General features: G+C 45.5%; 1 protein-coding gene across 4 annotated transcripts in view; it reads left to right on the top strand.

Annotated features, from left to right (window-relative positions):
* vps13d (vacuolar protein sorting 13 homolog D) overlaps positions 1 to 15,541 on the top strand; it is a 206,285-nt gene that overhangs the window by 88,643 nt on the left and 102,101 nt on the right. For all 4 annotated transcript variants that reach the window (XM_054745595.2, XM_054745599.2, XM_054745598.2 and 1 more), the window contains exons 34-39: positions 4,377 to 4,533; positions 5,456 to 5,530; positions 5,615 to 5,815; positions 6,982 to 7,071; positions 9,994 to 10,134; positions 13,318 to 13,443. In XM_054745595.2, the coding sequence (XP_054601570.1) occupies positions 4,377 to 4,533; positions 5,456 to 5,530; positions 5,615 to 5,815; positions 6,982 to 7,071; positions 9,994 to 10,134; positions 13,318 to 13,443 (790 nt within the window). The remainder of the gene's footprint in view (positions 1 to 4,376; positions 4,534 to 5,455; positions 5,531 to 5,614; positions 5,816 to 6,981; positions 7,072 to 9,993; positions 10,135 to 13,317; positions 13,444 to 15,541) is intronic.

The following is a 15,541-nucleotide window of genomic DNA, read 5'->3' as shown; positions in this document are numbered from 1 at the left end:
CGATGGGCATCTTTATGTTCGAACATGGTGTTCGTTATGGCCAAACTGCGGCTTGCACAGAAGTCCAATAACAAAACCACTCGAGTTCAGATCAGGCGGGCCGTTCCTCCCAATCACACCCCTCCAGGTCAAGCTGTCATTGCCCACGTGAGCATTGTAGTCCCCCAGCAGGACAATGGAGTCCCCTGATGGAGCACTATCTAGCACTCGTCCCAGGGACTCCAAAAAGGGTGGGTACTCTGAACTGATATTTGGCCCATAAGCACAAACAACAGTCAGGACCCGTTCCCCGACCCGAAGGCGCAGGGAAGCTACCCTCTCGTCCCTCGGAGTAAACCCCAACACACAGGCAGAGAGTCTTGGGGCTAACAAAAAGCCAACCCCAGCCCTCCGCCTCTCACCCGGAGCAACTCCAGCAAAGTAGAGTGTCCAACCCCTCTCAAGGACTTGGGTTCCAGAGCCAATGCTATGTGTCGAGGTGAGTCCGACTATATCTAGCCGGTACCGCTCAACCTCTGCCACAAGCTCCTGCTCCTTCCCTGCCAGCGAGGTGACGTTCCATGTCCCAAAAACCAGTTTCCTTGTCCGGGGATTGGACCGCCAAGGCTCCCGCCTCAGTCTGCCACCTGATCCACACTGCACCGGACCCTTCATGTTCCTCGTGCGGGTGGTGGGTCCACAGTTGGATGAGCCCATGCATCCGGTTCGGGCTGGGCCCGGCCGGGTCCCATGGGCGATAGCCCGGCCACAAGACGCTCATTCACGGGCCCCAACCCCAGGCCTGGCTCCAGGGTGGGACCCCGGTAACCCTCTGGGCCGGGTACTCCTACTCCTTGATAGTTCATCCACGAAAGATCTTCTGCCACGCCTCGCATCAGATCTGGAAGGTTCTGATTGGATCAGGAAAAGGAATGTGTCATGTGATTTTAACATTACGTGTGATCAGTCTAGTGTTATATTACTTATTATAACACTATCATAGGATTATAATATCAATTAATTAATATTGAAAACACAGGTTTTCAAACTTCAGCTGTTTGGTTTTTGTTGTAGCTCCTTTTAGAAAACATTGTTGGAGACTCCGCAATGAAATCAGCTGCCAGCTTCAGTGAAACGGATCCTCACAACCAGCTGGTTATTTGTTGTCTCTACATACCTCAGACTCACTGGTTTAACATGAAAAAGACAATCAACAGGTCTGTTCTTTACATTTTCACTGTTAAACGACTGTTAATAGTATGCAGACCCAAAGGAAAATGCTCATTAAAACGATGTTACAGTTCCTCTCAGTTGCTTTGGTGCATTTCTCACAACAGAATTAAACTTTGCACAACAGTTAGTTCAACCTCCACAGCATTTAGTCGTTTTGGCACAACCTAGTGGCGGTTAGGGTTGCCTTTGGACATGAAGCAGTTGAGTAAGTACAAATGTCTAAAGAATGGTCACTTTTGACTTGCTATTCATCACTATCTCCTTGCTTTTATCATGAATGTCACAATTATTTATACTTGTACCGGCTGAATAGTCATTGTCCTTACATCTAATAGTCTTTATTTCATTGCTCGTGTCATTGCACTCAAAATTGTTGAACATCTTGTCAAACACTTTGTACACCCATTTTGAAAACCCTATTTTTAAGGAGTTTCCATGGAAATCTCCATAAATTACTTTTCTCAGGTGAACCTTAACTCACACTAATGAAAATTGGTGTGTTACTCTAACTTGCAACCAATTAGGGCTGCAGCTATCGAATATTTTTGTAATCGAGTACTCTATCGAATATTTTATCGATTAATCGAGTACTCTAATAAATTACCCTTTTGCGTTTGTAAACCATTTTATCAAATAGCATTTATAAAATATGAAAGACCTCTTAAAATGAGAAAGCAATTGCCAGTCATTCTTCAAGTTTTATTCTAAATTAGTTTTCAAAACTTCAGCTCTTCAACTTCACAGTAAACAAATGCGAGTGGCTGCGGCCCAAACAGCACCAGAACCGCTCACGGCGCATGCGCAAACATGGCTCGCCAGCTGTTAACCTATTAACACACGTTCGTTTTAATTTCTACACTTTTTTGTCTCACACTAACCAGGATTGTCGAGAAAGCATGTTTGCCGTGGTTATGTCAAATTACACTGATCACACATTTATTTACATTCTTTCGTTTTCCTCCGCCACTCTCATAAATACCCGTGTCCTCCTGCAGCAATCCCGAGGGACAACGGACATCAATAACAACAAAGTAAAAAGTCCGACGTGTTGTAAAAACTGCTATTTTTAGCACATTAAGACCGACGTGTTGCTACCACACGTACGGTGTGAGCTGAAACTAAGTGCTACAAATGAAAAAGTCGCCCAGTGTCTGCAGAATATATAGAAAAACAGGCTAAAACGCATCATCTTGTAGAGGCTCCGAGTCCGCTTGCAGAAGTGACATTTACATGTGGATGTTTCCTGGTCAGGTGCTGCAGCTTGGAGGATGTGGTGTTGTGGTAGGCTACATCCATTTTACAGTTTTTATACTGGACTACGTTTTCCGCCTTACGACGTGAAAAATGGTCCCACACCTTTGACATTTTGTGTCTTTTTCACTCCACCGGGGTCCACGCTGTCCACCATGGTTAAAGAGAAAGTTAAGTTACATTCGCTACTCGCGTGTGCATTCAGTGCAGTGTGCATGTGCGTCACTTATTTCGGTCCGGGTGAAACATGATCCCGCGTGATTGCAAAGCCATGAATTAATTAAACATGAATTAAACGAAGCCTCGAGGCAGAGAATTTGACTCGAGGCTTTTTTGTACTCAAATTATTCGAGGTACTCGAGGAATCCATTGGGGCGACGGTGGCACAGGAGCTAAGTGCTCGCCCTGTAATTGGAAGGTTGCAGGTTCGAGCCCTGCTCAGTCTGTCACTGTCGTTGTGTCCTTGGGCAAGACACTTAACCCACGTTGCCTGCTGGTGGTGGTCGGGGGGACCGGTGGCGCCAGTGCTCGGCAGCCTCGCCTCTGTCTGTGCGCCCCAGGGCAGCTGTGGCTACATCGTAGCTCATCCCCACCAGTGTGTGAATGTGTGTGTGAATGGGTGAATGACTGATTGTGTTGTAAAGCGCCTTGGGGGGTTCTAGGACTCTAGAAGGCGCTATATCAAATACAGGCCATTTACCATTTACCATTGATGTCCCAGGCCAATGAGAAGGAAATACTACAATGTGTGCAGTAATCTCAGAAAACAGCGTTCACAGCCGTATTCCTCGTATTGGTGCATACAATACACAACACCTGTTGGCTTTTCTGGACGCTCTTTTTAGGGACCTAATCCCACAAAATGAAGGGGATGATCCTGGTGACAATCAGACAATGTATGTAGTGGTTTGGGATAACGTTAGCTTCCAGCACTCTGCTGTAGTCAGGCAGTGGTTTGCAGCACACGACAGGATGCTTATGGAGTTTCTTCCACCTTACACTCCATTCCTAAATCCAACCGAGGAGTTGTTCTCTTCCTGGAGGTGGAAGGTAGTTGACAGGCATCCACATACCCAAATGGCCCTGCTAGCAGCTATGGATGCAGCTTGTGATGACATCACAGCAAAGTCCTGCAGAGGGTGGATTCGACACTCCAGAAGATACTTTCCTCGATGCATCGATAGAGCTAACATTCCCTGTGATGCTGATGAAAATGTGTGGGCAGACAGACGGGAGCGTCTAGATATCAGTGATTGATATGCAGCAGTGTCTGTTCAGTTTTCTTTGTTTCATAACTACTGCAGTAAGGTTTACTGTCTAAGTGAGTTTATGTTTGCTGTTAAATGTTTGTTTTACTGTATTTCCCCAGCTGCACAATGCTGTGAACAGTTTCAATTAAATATTTTCAAGAGTGCATATGAAGTGTCTGGATTTTCCTTTACAGTTTATGGTTTTCAACGTGCCATGCATGCTGTCCAGACTTGACATGTCACTGGGAAGCACCTACAAAGAAATCCATCACAATGAGAACGTGTTCAAACCATTTGATTTTGTGACCAAAGGTGCTGTAATGACTTGTAATTGTGACAGCCCTGACACTTAGATTGATATAAGTACTTGTTTTTGATGAATATATTATCGGTTTTGATTAAGGGACTTGCTTTTGAAGCACTGACTATTTATTTTGAGAAACTGACTTTTCTTTTTGATGAAGCGACTCACTTTTGCAAGTTATCCACCATGTTTTGCAGTTTGCACTAATTGTTTTGAGAAGAGCCTCAGTAGTGGTGCAGAGATCAGTTCTGTTGTGAAAAATGCACCAAAGCAACTGAGAAAAACTGTAATGGGACATCCCAATCATGTCAATGTTAGATTGACAGAATACAAATAAAAGATGTTCTTCTTTCTGGCAGATTCAGTTTCCTGTCCTGGACATCCGTCTCTCCTACAATGATATTCAGCTTTTTCTTACCATTGCTAAGTCGATTCCTTCTGCCAAAGCCCTTCCTGCCCCGGTCTCAGTCGAAGTCACACCTGGCACCAGCAAGCAGGAAACTCACCACCTCAAAGGTATATGCAGACCCAGGTTCAAGCATGACATGGGTTATTGTTGATTGGTGATTATGACCTGCATTTGCATTGTGCCTTTCAGGATGAACACACACACACACACACACACGCACACGCACACGCACACACACACACACACGCACGCACACACACACACACACACACACACACACACGCACACGCACACACGCGCACACACACGCGCACACACACACACACACACACACACACGGGACTGTCTCAGCGGCTATTTTCGTTAAGGAGTGTGCAGTACAGCATGCGCACCTCGTGCAGGAGCCTGCTATTGAAGCTGCCGTTATGCTTTTGGCCTGAGGGGGGCGATCGCCACCATAAAAATTCAAAAGTCCAAAAAGTCCCTTTAAATCTGAAGCGTGTAAGCGTTAGTCTAACGCTATTGGTTAGTTCTGGTCGGTGCTCAGTTTCCTATTGCACGGACCTCTGCGGGGCAGGGGACGTGTTGCTTACATTTTATCACTGTACATGATGAGATAATCAATTTTATGGATGTCTGACATCATACATCATTTCTGAAAGAGGAAAACTCCGGAAAGATACTTTAAATCGAGACTCAAACTCACCTGCTCAAACATGCATACCCACTCTCTCCAGAAAACATTCACTGATGCCTGCTCGTAGGTTTTCATGTGGATTTTACTGTGAACACGCTCTTTTTCCTCCTGTTTACTGTGAATTGTGTTGTTTGAATGTATTAAACCCTGTTTTTACTGTCTGTAAGGCAACCTTGGGTGAATTGAAAGGCACCATTAAATGAAATGTATTACTATCCTCTCCTCCTCCCGCTGTATGTACTCCTTCAGACTTGTCTTCAACCCTTAATCTTTGGCAGGAGCCGTTGACCTTGGTGCGTTTGTTTAGCCTCTTGACCATTTTGTTTTTTTAGAAACCCAACTGAACCACTTACAGGACCTAGGCTTCAAAAAGGAAGACTGCAGAAGAGCTCTTTCCCTTTGTAAAGGCAAGTGAGCTCAATCAAACATCACACACTTTTTAACATAGATAGCATTCACATGACCCCTGACCCCTGACCCATGTGCTGCAGGTCATCTGGACCAGGCTGCCACATGGCTACTGGAGAATGCAGAGAATGTGTCCAGATGTTCCAGCACCAGGGTGGACTCCAGCACCAGCAGCCACACTGCTCCGTTGTCCGGGGTGGAGCTGAGGGCCGACAGCATCTGCATATGTTTGATAGACGACTGCCTTGACTGTGACGTCCCTCTAGCTGAACTCACTTTCTCCAGTAGGTCAAGTCAACATTCAGTCTTTCAGCAGTAGTCAAAGCAAAGGCACTTTCAGTGGGTGAAAAATATATAACCAACTCCAAGTGTGGCTAGTTTTGAAGGCCAGCAGCACAACACCAAACTTTGGCTGTCTACACATGAAGTTCTCTGGACTGGAGCCTGCCTCGCCACACCACATTCAGATGTTATTTGTAAAGAAGCGAAACACAGAAGCTAGATAATACTGGGAGATATCGTGGAGAATGTTTGAGTTTCAGGAAAGAAGTGCCCTCTCCACATTTAGAAGAAATGCACGCTCTGTCTACAAGTAGCTGCCGGCCTTGCTGCACTTTTTCTAGCAGGAATCGAGCAGAAAACCATCTGTGGGGAGCCCGACCTTTGTTTTGGCACAAGCCATCGTTGAAAAGAGTCTCCTAAATAAACTCCGGTCTTATTTCCCACTTCGGAAGCCTTTCTCTTTTTATCAGAGACTTGGAAGACTCTAGCGACTCAGCCCATTTCAGAAGGACCCGGTGAGAGCTCAACACATAAAACGAACCCAGTAATGAGCACGTACGATGACGTCCTTGAAAGCTTCACCAGAATGATTGACAGTTATGTGGGCCAATGGTTCCGATGATCCAACCGGAAGAAAAAGATCCTCTGCTAAACTTTTAAGAACAGTTGAGTCTCATTAGCTGCAAAAACCCTGTTTTAGTGATTATCTCTGATTCTAAAGGGTCATCTGAGTGTTTCTTGTAGGCTGAACATGAAAATAGTCTCCTACACCTATCTCCTGCAGACAATGAAACTAGGATTAGAAAAGCCTGACAGATCTACGGCACACTGCCACTACCATTCATGGACTCACCCATCTGGACTCACGACGGGGAAGGCTGTTGTCCACCACATGGCGGAGCTCTTCCAGGCTTGTGTTATTTGTGGAGATAAAACATCAACGTTGCAGAGCATCCCTACTAGAGAACACTGCAAATGTATTGATTAAAGGAGTGTCCCACACCTTTAACAAGGCAACAACAGATTAAAATCAACTCTTATTTACAACGGTGGCCTGGCAAAAGGCATGCCTTTTGAGGGGAAAGGAAATTGGAACTGAAAGCATTAAAAGTCCGAGCTAATGACGCGTATGGGGCTACGAGGTTCTGATGGATGGTTGTTATTACAGGGCTTAATGTGCTGCAGCGCATTGGTTCCACCCGGGAAGGTAACGCTAGCTGCACTTTGTCAGGAGACTACTACAACAGAGAGCTGTCAGGTAAGAAACACCTGACACTATTTAGGATGCTCTAATCCTGCTTTAAAGAAAACAAAGTGTTCTTCTGTTTTCAACAGGGTCAGAATGGTTCCTATAACCACAAAAGAACGGAGGTTTTTATTTAACTGGAACAAGACTGAGTGGTCTTGATGAGGTTCAGACTTGCATGTAGTGTCAGCTCCTCTAGTAAAAGTAGAAGCCTCAAGTTTGCTGCTTTGGGCTGAGATGTTTACTCGCATAACTCCATCACAAACTCCCTCATGGCAAAAAGCTTCGACTTAACCACTCCATAGCACTCTGCTCAGAGATGAGTGTTTCTCAGGGACAGTCACCACCTCACTGAATTCACTCAACAGCAACAACTTGGTACACATGACTGTGTATGAATAGGTCTTCACCATGAACCAGCAGGTGTAGACCAGTTTTCTCAGTTTTACAGACGTTTACGTGGTCTTTCTAACAGGAGTGCAGCTATGAGAACGTATGTGTCCTAATAAGCCACAAGTTTTCTGTTGTACCAAACTATGTTGTTAGAAACACAGAATGGTGCTGTTTGTTTATATCTATAATATTTAGCACATTTTTGACATACGCAGGATGCCATGTTTTCCTCACACAATGCATTCTGGGCGTGATGACGTACATTGGTTGCACTTGGCAGAATAGCTATTGACGCTGGTGTTAGTTTACGTGCTCCCCGTATTAAAATGAAGTAATGGCCATTTCTGTTCTCGGTATTAGAAAGATTCGGCCTGGGGCCTAACTTTATCAATCTAGTTAAATCTTTTTATTCTAATCCCACAGCTACTGTTAACACAAACGGTTTATTGTCAGACAGTTTTCCTATAGGAAGGGGCTGCAGACAGGGTTGCCCCCGTCCCCTCTATTGTTTACTCTCTTTATTGAACCTCTAGCTGTCAGTATTAGACCCAATCCAGATATATTAGGCGTTAAGGCAGCTGATACCAACCACGTGATTTCCCTTTTTGCGGACGATGTCCTCCTATATTTGACTAATCCATCTGTCTCGATTCCGGCGGTCTGCAGGTCCATAGCTAAATTTGGCACCCTCTCAGGCTACAAAATCAATATGGATAAATCGATTGCTTGCCCCTTCAATATTTCTCAGGCCGAGGTCCCCCATTCCACTTTCCAAATCTCTATGAAGGGATTCAGGTATTTAGGAATCTTTATTACACCCATCCTGGCTGATCTTTTCTCAACCAATTACGCTCCTCTCATCCAGTGAATTAAATCTGATTCAACCAGATGGTCCATTCTACCCACGTCCCTGTTGGGCAGGGTCAATACAATAAAAATGAACATCCTCCCGCGTCTTAATTATTTATTTCAGAACCCCCCCTGTTATTTACCCCCCTTGTTCTTTAAATCCCTCAACTCGGATATTTCACGCTTTATCTGGAACAATAAACATCAACGAATGAAATTTTTTACGCTTACTAAATCGAAGCAACTAGGAGGCCTCTCCCTACCTAACATACAATTTTATTATTGGTGCTCGCAACTCAAAATTATATCAGACTGGATCTTGAACAGAGAGTCATCCCTGTGGGTTGAGTTGGAAACTCTGGCCTGCCTCCCTAGAAGACTAACCTCCCTTCCTTACATTGTTAAGTTCGACCAGATAGGCTCTCTGAGATAATACATTGGTTTACAGTACATTATTGGCCTGGAGGGATGTGAAGAAGTATTTGAGAATTCCACCTTTTATTTCAATCCGGTCCCCTCTGGCCTTAAATCCAGATCTACCGCCTCACGTTCGGAGTATTGGCCTTCTGAGTTGGTCCTCCTCGGGGCTGAGGGATTTCTCAGGTCTGTTGTCCTCTAATTCTATTAAACCCTTTGACCAGATTAGGGCTAATGGTAATATTGGTCACAAAGACTTCTACAAATACCTTCAAATCCGTCATTATTCTGAATCCCTGTTATGGTCTGCTGGTAGGTGAACTGTAAGGAGCCGGGGCCTGTTTTACTTGTGGTTTTATGGTGGTTGAGGAACAGATCCAGAATCTTTAATCAGGTGTGATGAGAGTATCTCTGTCTGCTCTTGACTCAAAGAAAAGTCCAGTCCAAAGGTGCTGCCTAAGCCACTTCAAACCACCTGTTGCCATCTTTGCTCAGTCGCAGTAACGCCCCGCCCACCAGACCCATAGGCTTGGCACGATACTGATCAGGCCAATGGCAGAGCTGCTGAGGATCTAATGGAGCATGGCTACATCAGCCTGTAGAGGAAAATAACATAGCCTTTGCTTCTGTCTGTCTACATTTCTAGGGTAAGTGGTCTGTATTAGCATAGCGCTTTCTTAGGGTTCTAGTGCCCCCCAAGGTGCTCTACAACACAATCAGTCATCCACCCATTCACACACTGGTGATGATGAGCTTCATTGTAGCCACAGCTGCCCTGGGGTGCTCTGATGGAAGAAAGACTGCTGAACACAGGCACCACCGGCCCCTCTGACCACCACCACCTATGAAACGGGTTAAGTGTTTTGCCCAAGGACACAACAGCAGCATTCTCAAACCTGCAACCTTCCGATTGCTGGACAACCCGCTCTACCTCCTGAGCTCCTGCTGCCCAGGCTGCCTCTAGGCTAGACCGGGTCTGCCGTAACACAGAGAGGGGCTGGAGCGAGAAGGTCGTTTGGGTTTGGGTTGGTTTGAGGAGGAGAAAAGCAGGAAGTGATGTGGGAAGGGGTTGGGGAGCCATGATTTTGAGACGTTGGGACCTCCATCATTGTAAGATGGTGGTTCTAGAAGGCTTGACCTGTTTAGAGAGGTCTTTAATTTAACATCAGCAATGTTTTAAAGGTGTGTGTGTGTGTGTGTGTGTGTGTGTGTGTGTGTGTGTGTGTGTGTGTACGTGTGTGTGTGTGTGTGTGTGTGCGTGCGTGCGTGCACCAGGCTGGGAGCCTTTCATTGAGCCCTGGCCCTGCTGCCTGTCCTGGCAGCAGCAGACTGGTGGTCACCTCCAGCCTCCACGGTTCAAGATGGAGGTTCAGGCCAAACAGAGACTGGACATCAACATCACCTCTGCGCTGCTTGGTGAGTGAGATGTGTCACACACACAGAGTTCGTTTCACTGGTGCGAGCGCTCTAAGGTCAATACAACAGCACTTACCAGTTGTTCCACGTGTGAAATGTTCTGCAAGAGGAGGCAGGGCTTTGTCAGTTTTAGCCCCAAAGCTGTGGAATGACCTTCTCAAGCAAGATGGCGCCAGCACTGTGCACGGCTTGCCATCTGCTCAGTACTTCTCGTTGTTTGGAGCATCTTTGCCCTCGCTGGATACTCCCTGTTCTTCCTGGATCCGTGCTTGATGGTCGGTGCCTCTCTTCTCCAGTCCTGGCCCCCGGTCCTCGCTACGAATTGGAAAACGTGGAATGGATTTTTCCATCCTCCGGACCTTGGAGCGTGTGAGACTGTCAGATGGAAATGGGCCTGCTCTTCGGATGGCACTCCTTAATACCAGGTCTCTTACAAATAAAACCTTTGTACTGAAGGATTTCTGTGAAGCACGAACGTTGGATTTTTTATTCCTTACGGAAACTTGGATTCGGGATATTGAGTCAGTGGTCTTCTCTGAGCTTCTCCCAGCTGACTGTGCGTTTCATAGCTCCCCTCGTCTGTCGGGCAAAGGGGGAGGCATGACATCTGTTTGGAAATCTAAATTTCGATGCCGAAACATCCCTTCAAATGCTTATCCGAGCTTTGAGTCTCAACTATTTGAAATCCAGTCCGATGTTGTTCTACTTTGTGCAGTGATCTATCGGCCACCTAAGATGGATAAGAACTTTATTGCTGATTTTATGGCAGGTCTCGTTCTTAACTCATTCACTGCCAGCCGTTTCCTGATCGCTAACGGCCTTCGCTGCCAGCGTTTCTCACCGTTTTTACTGTTTTTTTTTAAGAGTCACAGAACGTTGCGCGCTAGCATGATGTCGATGCCAAAACAACCAAAACAAAGCGGAGACTCACCTCTTACATCAGGAAGAATCCGCGTGTTTCGAGCGTTATCCGTTCTTTCATAATTCGTTGTTGAATTGTGATCGGCAGAAGCTTTTCTGGTTCGCGCCTCACTTTTTTGACAGGAACGGCCCAAAACGATCTCCTAATACATGGATGGTCTGCTTCCTGATCATGTGACGTGTGACGTATGCGGATGAAGATCGGCTTCAGGGCTGAGATGTTTGTTCTCTCAGCGCGGGGGCTCGTTCTGATGCTCAAACAGTAAAAAAATGCAAATGATGACTTTAGTCGTCATTGGCAGTGAACGGTTGGATCTAAAATGACGACTTTAATCATCAACGGCAGTGAATGAGTTAATGCTGAAAAGCTTTTAGTTGTTGGTGATTTTAACATTCACGTCTGCTGTGCAACTAAACCTCTGGTTAAGGCTTACCTCTTTTAACCTTATTCAGTCTGTCAGGCCCTACACATGAAAAGGGCCACACATTGGACTTAACATTATCTCTTGGGCTTGATGTTAAAGTGACTGAAATTAGAGACTCCCAGTTTTCAGACCACTTTCCTGTATTATTCAATGTATGTGTGGATATCTCTGAACCGATTCGGGCTCCGTCACAGCGTTGCGGACGCCTTTTGAGCTCACAAACTGCCTCTCACTTTATTGTTTTTTAGTGCCGATAGACTGTGGCGATATCTGAACTGATGAGCTCTTGGAACGTTTTAATTCTACATGCACTGACATTTTGGACTGTATTGCCCCTTTTGGAACTCGGAGCTGTGCGCGCGCTCCTGAACCATGGATGAATGACTCTTTTCGTTCTCTCTGACGAGCTTGTAGAAGAGCTGAGAGAAAATGGAAAAAGGACGGCCTTCATGTCTCGCTGGATATCCTTAGGGATGTTCGAGCTGAATACCAGTGTGCACTAAAGCAGGCACACAGTACTTTTCTATGCCTATTGTAAATAACTCCCATAGGCCTCAGGTCTTATTTAGTGTATTGAGTCGTCTTATCTCCCCTGGTGTGTCTTCTTGCCTAAAGTTTTCTGATCTGTTCTGTGAAAAGTTGAAGAATTTCTTCACAGATGAGATCACCTCTTAGATCATCTTCCCCTTCCTCTCTGGTGGACACAGCCTCTTCACAACCTTGCTCAACTGCTTTTGACCAGTTTGAGCTTTTGTCTCTCTCTGACCTCTCTAAGGTGGTTCACCAGTCAAGACCTTCCTGCAGCCCACTGGATAGTATCCACCCATCACATTTAAAAATGTCTTTTCTACTATTGGGCCCATTTTTTTACTTATTATAAACACTTGCTTATCTGCTGGTCATGTCCCTGCCGCCTTTAAACGTGCTGTTATTCAGAAACCTGATCTCGATCCCATGGTGCTCTCCAACTACAGGCCTATCTCCAAGTTACCTTTCCTTTCTAAGGTCATGGAGACAATTGTCTACAGGCAGCGGCAGGACTACCTCAACCATTTTGGTATTTTAGAGAAGTTTCAATCAGGTTTTAAGCAATACCGCAGTACGGAGACTGCTCTTTTAAGAATATTTAACGATATATTTTTAACTATCGATTCCGGTCATTCAGCTGTATTGATCCATTTAGACCTAATAGCGCCCTTTGATACGGTGGACCATCAGATCCTTTTATCCCGCCTAGAGCATGACGTTGGTATCCGGGGCTCAGAGTTGCAGTGGTTTAAGTCCTTCCTGTCAGACAGGACTTTTACAGTAAATATGGGGCAGTGCTGTTCGTCTCCAGCGAAACTTAGTTGTGGTGTCCCTCAAGGTTCAGTTTTGGGCCCACTCTTGTTCTCGCTGTATATGTTGCCTCTTGGCGCAATCTTTCATAAGCATGGCATCTCGTATCACTTCTTTGCGGACGATGTGCAGATATGTGTCCCACTACATTCTCGAAGGCCAATGTGTACAGCACTTTGTGCAGTCTCTGATTGTTGGAAATGTGCTATATAAATAAACTTGACATTGACATTCCACAGACAAGCACCCTCCCCGAGTCGGATGAAGACTCACCTCAGCTCATGACTAGCCATACTTTTAGATATTGAGGTTTAGTGTGATCCTGTTTTAGTGTGTTCTTTTATCAACATTTAGCTTTGATCTCCTGTTGTTATTGTCTTATTGTTTATTTTGTGGGCCCTTGCTTGGATCAGTGTTTATGTGTGTGCAGTGCTTTGGTTCACCTTCTAGTTAATGAAAAGCATGTTATAAACAAAGTTGATGATGATGTGTTTTCTAGAACAATACACCACCACCAAGAGATCCTGGATGGCTGACTATTGGGTGGAGGACAGGCAGGAGCTGAAGACATCCCCCACTCTGCCATGGATAGGCTCCTCAGTGGACCCTCCTAGCTTTGGTCAGAGTGAGTTTCTGTCATACACAGAACCATGAAATTGGTTCAGTGCCTGAAGCTGAAATATCTAAGGATCCATCTTATTCCACTCTACCAAAAACCGTGAATGCGCGCTAGGATGATGTCAACGCCAACACTAACAAAACAAAGCGGAGACTCACGTCTTACATCTGGAAGAATCCGCGCGTTTCGAGCGTTATCCGTTCTTTCAAAATGCGTTGTTGAATTGTGATCGGCAGAAGCTTTTCTGGTTCGCGCCTCACTTTTTTTACAGCAGCAGCCCAAAACGATCTCCTAACACATGGATTTCCTGCCTCTTGATCACGTGACGTGTGACGTACGCGGATGAAGATCGGCTTTAGAGCTGAGATGTTTGTTCTCATGGTGCGGGGGCTCGTCCACACAGTAAAAAATGCAAATGGCGATGTTGGATAATTTTATCAATCCAGGATTACCTCTGAGAGAGTTCAAAGTACAGGGGGTTATGGTAATTAATTTAATTTATCAAATCCAATACCAATAATCAACAATCAATTTAGACTTTGCAAAGTGGAGAGGAAATGAATACACACCACACAACAGTCGCCAGTTTCACTCTCATCAGGCTGACGCCTTCCGACAGTATTTATTAAGCAGACACACAAAAAGATAAACGCACACACGTTCGACATTCCTGACAGACTCTCAGGCAGGAAGACACTCCAGGTGTATTTCTAAAACAACAAAGCTGTCTGGACTTTCTCAAGGGAGTTCTACTGATAAAGAGACCAGTACCAGGACTGGTACCGAGGGCAAGGTCAGTCCTCCCTGTAAGAACTACAAAAGCCTGCCTGTTCCCAGAGTAAAATAAATGGATGAAACTTCGTTTAAAAACATCAGATGTTAAACCGTTAAGGACATTAATAACAGTAATAAAGTTAATATCAGTTTTTATCCATCAGGCGACTTAAGTCATCATTGGCAGTGAACAAGTTAATATCGAGTGGAAGCTCATTCCAGAGAGAAGGAGCCAAGACCAAGAAATCCTGATCACTTCTAGACCTGTACTGAGTTTGTGGGACAGTCAGTAGCTCCAGGTAAACGGGTTTAGGTGAGGGAAATGACAGGAGATCCATCTGGAGCTGCGCTGGGATTTGGAACACACCATGGAGCGACCTACACTCACCTAAGGGATTATTAGGAACACCTGTTCAACTTCTGCTTAATGCAATTATGTAATCAACCAGGGTTGCCCTTACATAGGTGTAGCCGTGGCGGGCCGCCACGGCTGAAATCTTACTGCCACGCCTACAAGATCCCAAGTTTTATTTATTTATTTATTTTGCGCTGTTTCCCGAAGAAGCAGCGGGAACTACTATGCTGTCGCTTGTGATCACAGCCGGCGGCAGCAAGAAGGAGCAGGCAGGGCAAGGTGCAGTTACAGCATAAGTTACTGAGTTTAAAATTAGAAAGGTAGCAGTGGATCTAATGCTTTTACGTTTACATGTTTCAGCAGCATTAAGATAAACGAGTGTTGACGATCTTGACAGGGTTTCCTCCCCCCACCAGGCTAAGCGTCACTTATTCATGTAAAATTTATTTTTTCATGTCTGACTTTAACCGCATCTAATACTGTATTACGGCGTGAGCGCAACAGCGACAACTTAAGATCGATGCGTGAGCAGCCTGAGAGGTCGGGTGTTTTCATCTGAACCCTTAAAACCTCCAGCAGGCTACGCTGCTCTATTGACGTGTTAGCGCGCGGCGCTAACAACTTAGCGACGTGACATGTCTCGGAGAAAGCGTAAAAACACGTTGGACGCTTCTTCTGAAGCGGGAAAATAACACCTCTTCTTAAGCAGAGCACGACGTCACCTCGGCTCGTTCACGGCCGAGCCGGTACCGGACTGAGCTCGATAACTGACCCAGCACAGCCACTGGGTCGTTGGAGCTGCCCCGTGACTGCCTGATGGAAAACCAGCGGGTTTCATCAGACTCATAGTTTGTTGTTTTTGCTGGGGACCCCCTGTATTTTACCGCTCCCTCCTGCAGTCTTCCCCTATTAACATTTAAAATGATTCTGTAAACTCGTGTATCAATAGAAACAATCTCTGCCTCTGCCAGCTGC

Source organism: Nothobranchius furzeri, chromosome 10 (assembly GCF_043380555.1).
Source record: "Nothobranchius furzeri strain GRZ-AD chromosome 10, NfurGRZ-RIMD1, whole genome shotgun sequence".
Taxonomy (NCBI): Eukaryota; Metazoa; Chordata; class Actinopteri; order Cyprinodontiformes; family Nothobranchiidae; genus Nothobranchius; species Nothobranchius furzeri.
The sequence above is the reverse complement of the archived record's forward strand: the minus strand, read 5'-3'. Positions and strand labels throughout refer to the sequence as shown.